General features: G+C 57.1%; 1 protein-coding gene across 1 annotated transcript in view; it reads left to right on the top strand.

Moving 5' to 3' along the window:
* Nucleotides 1-61: 61 nt before the first annotated feature.
* The window catches only part of LOC114071960 (E3 ubiquitin-protein ligase BRE1B-like), a gene marked incomplete at its 5' end in the record, with an annotated part of 23,422 nt that continues 21,751 nt past the window's right edge, over nucleotides 62-1,732 (top strand). The window contains one exon of the mRNA XM_027909865.1: nucleotides 62-183. Coding sequence (XP_027765666.1) covers nucleotides 62-183 — 122 coding nt within the window. The remainder of the gene's footprint in view (nucleotides 184-1,732) is intronic.

Genomic DNA, 1,732 nt, shown 5'->3' with positions numbered 1-1,732 from the left:
GCTCAGAGGGTCCCCCCCCAGCCCCTCCCCCCTCACCTGAACCCCTCCCCTCCCCCCCCAGGCCCCATCAACCGGGAGATGCGTCACCTGATCAGCTCCCTGCAGAACCACAACCACCAGCTCAAGGGGGACGTGCAGCGCTACAAGAGGAAGCTCAGGGAGGTGCAGGCCGAGATCAACAAGGTGGGCGTGGCCTGAGGGGGTGGGTGTGGTCGTGGGGGGGGGGAGGGAGTGGCCTTTTAACACCCGGTCCCGCTTGTTGGCGTTGCCCCTTTAAGAAGGGTGGGGGGGTGGTTTAAGGGGGTGTGGCCCCTTTAAGGGGGGTGTTACCTATGTAAAAGGGGTGTGGTCCCTTTAAGAGGGAGTGTTGCCCCTTTAAGAACACTGTGGTGCCTTTAAGAGGGGTGTGGTCCCTTTAAGAGGGGTGTGGTCCCTTTAAGAGAGGTCTTGGCCCTTTAAGGGGGGTGTTGCCCCTTTAAGAGGGAATGTTATCCCCTAAGGGGGGTGTTGCCCCTTTAAAAGGTGTGTGGCCATTTAAGAGGGGTGTGGTCCCTTTAAGAGGGGTGTTGGCCCTTTAAGGGTGGTGTTACCCCTTTAAGAGGGTTGTTAACCCTTTTAAGAGGGAATGTTCTCCCCTAAGGGGGGTGTTGCCCCTTTAAAAGGGGCGTGGCCCCTTTAAGAGGAGTGTGACCCCTTTAAGAGGGGTGTTGGCCCTTTAAGGGGGTTGTTGCCCCTTTAAGAGGGTTGTTAACCCTTTTAAGAGGGAATGTTATCCCCTAAGCGGGGTGTTACCCCTTTAAAAGGGGTGTGGCCCCTTTAACAGGAGTGTGGCCTATTTAAGAGGGGTGTGGTCTCTTTAAGAGGGGGTATTGCCCCTTTAAGAGGGGTTGTTTATCCTTTTAAGAGGGAGTGTAACTCCTAGGGGGGGTGTTCCCCTTTAAGAGGGGGTGTTGCCCCTTTAAAAGAGTTGTTGCCAGTTTAAGAGGGGTGTGGCCCCACTAAATGAGGTGTTGCCCCTTTAAGAGCACTGTTGCCCCTTTAAAGGTAAGTATTGCCCCTTTAAGAGAGCTTTGGCCCCTTTAAAAAGGACGTGGCCCCTTTAAGAAAAGGCATTGCCACTTTAAGAGTGGTAGAGCCCCTTTAAGAGAGGAGGGGGCGGGGCTTAAATTTAAGGAGCACCGGTGGGCCCCACCAGTGGAGACGTTCATTGCCCTTTTAAGAGCAGAAGTTCTCTAAGGGTGTGGCCCCTTTAAGGGAGAACGGGGCGGGGCCAGACCTTGGAGGGGTTTCCCTTAGTATTTTGAAGGGGGGGCTTAAAAGGGCAATGCCATCCCATGGTGGGCCCCACCCATAAAGGGCATGACCCCTTTAAGAGGGTGGGTGTAGCCTCTTTAAGAGAGTGGGCGTGGCCAAGCTGCTGATTGGCTACTGGAGTTTCAGGGGGTGGGACCACACAGGGAGTGGTCCTAAAGGGGCAACGCCACCCCCAAGGTGGGACCCACCATGGGAGGGGCGTGGGTAATTAAGGGGTGTGGCCAATGAAAAGGGGGAGTGGCCACAATGGGGGCGTGGCCTCCCAGCCCGGAAGATGGGGGGGAGGGGGATGGGTTAACCCTTAAAAGGGCAACGCTGACCCTCCCCCCCCCATTATTTTTCAGCTCCGCCTCCAGGCCAGCGGGGCCCCTCCCCCCACCGGCTCAGCCCCGCCCCCTCCCCCTCCCCCCACCGCCAC

The sequence above is a fragment of the Empidonax traillii genome, unplaced genomic scaffold, assembly GCF_003031625.1.
Source record: "Empidonax traillii isolate 1590-97213 ecotype Southwest subspecies unplaced genomic scaffold, ASM303162v1 scaffold2474:size23489, whole genome shotgun sequence".
Classification (NCBI taxonomy): Eukaryota; Metazoa; Chordata; class Aves; order Passeriformes; family Tyrannidae; genus Empidonax; species Empidonax traillii.
The sequence above is the reverse complement of the archived record's forward strand: the minus strand, read 5'-3'. Positions and strand labels throughout refer to the sequence as shown.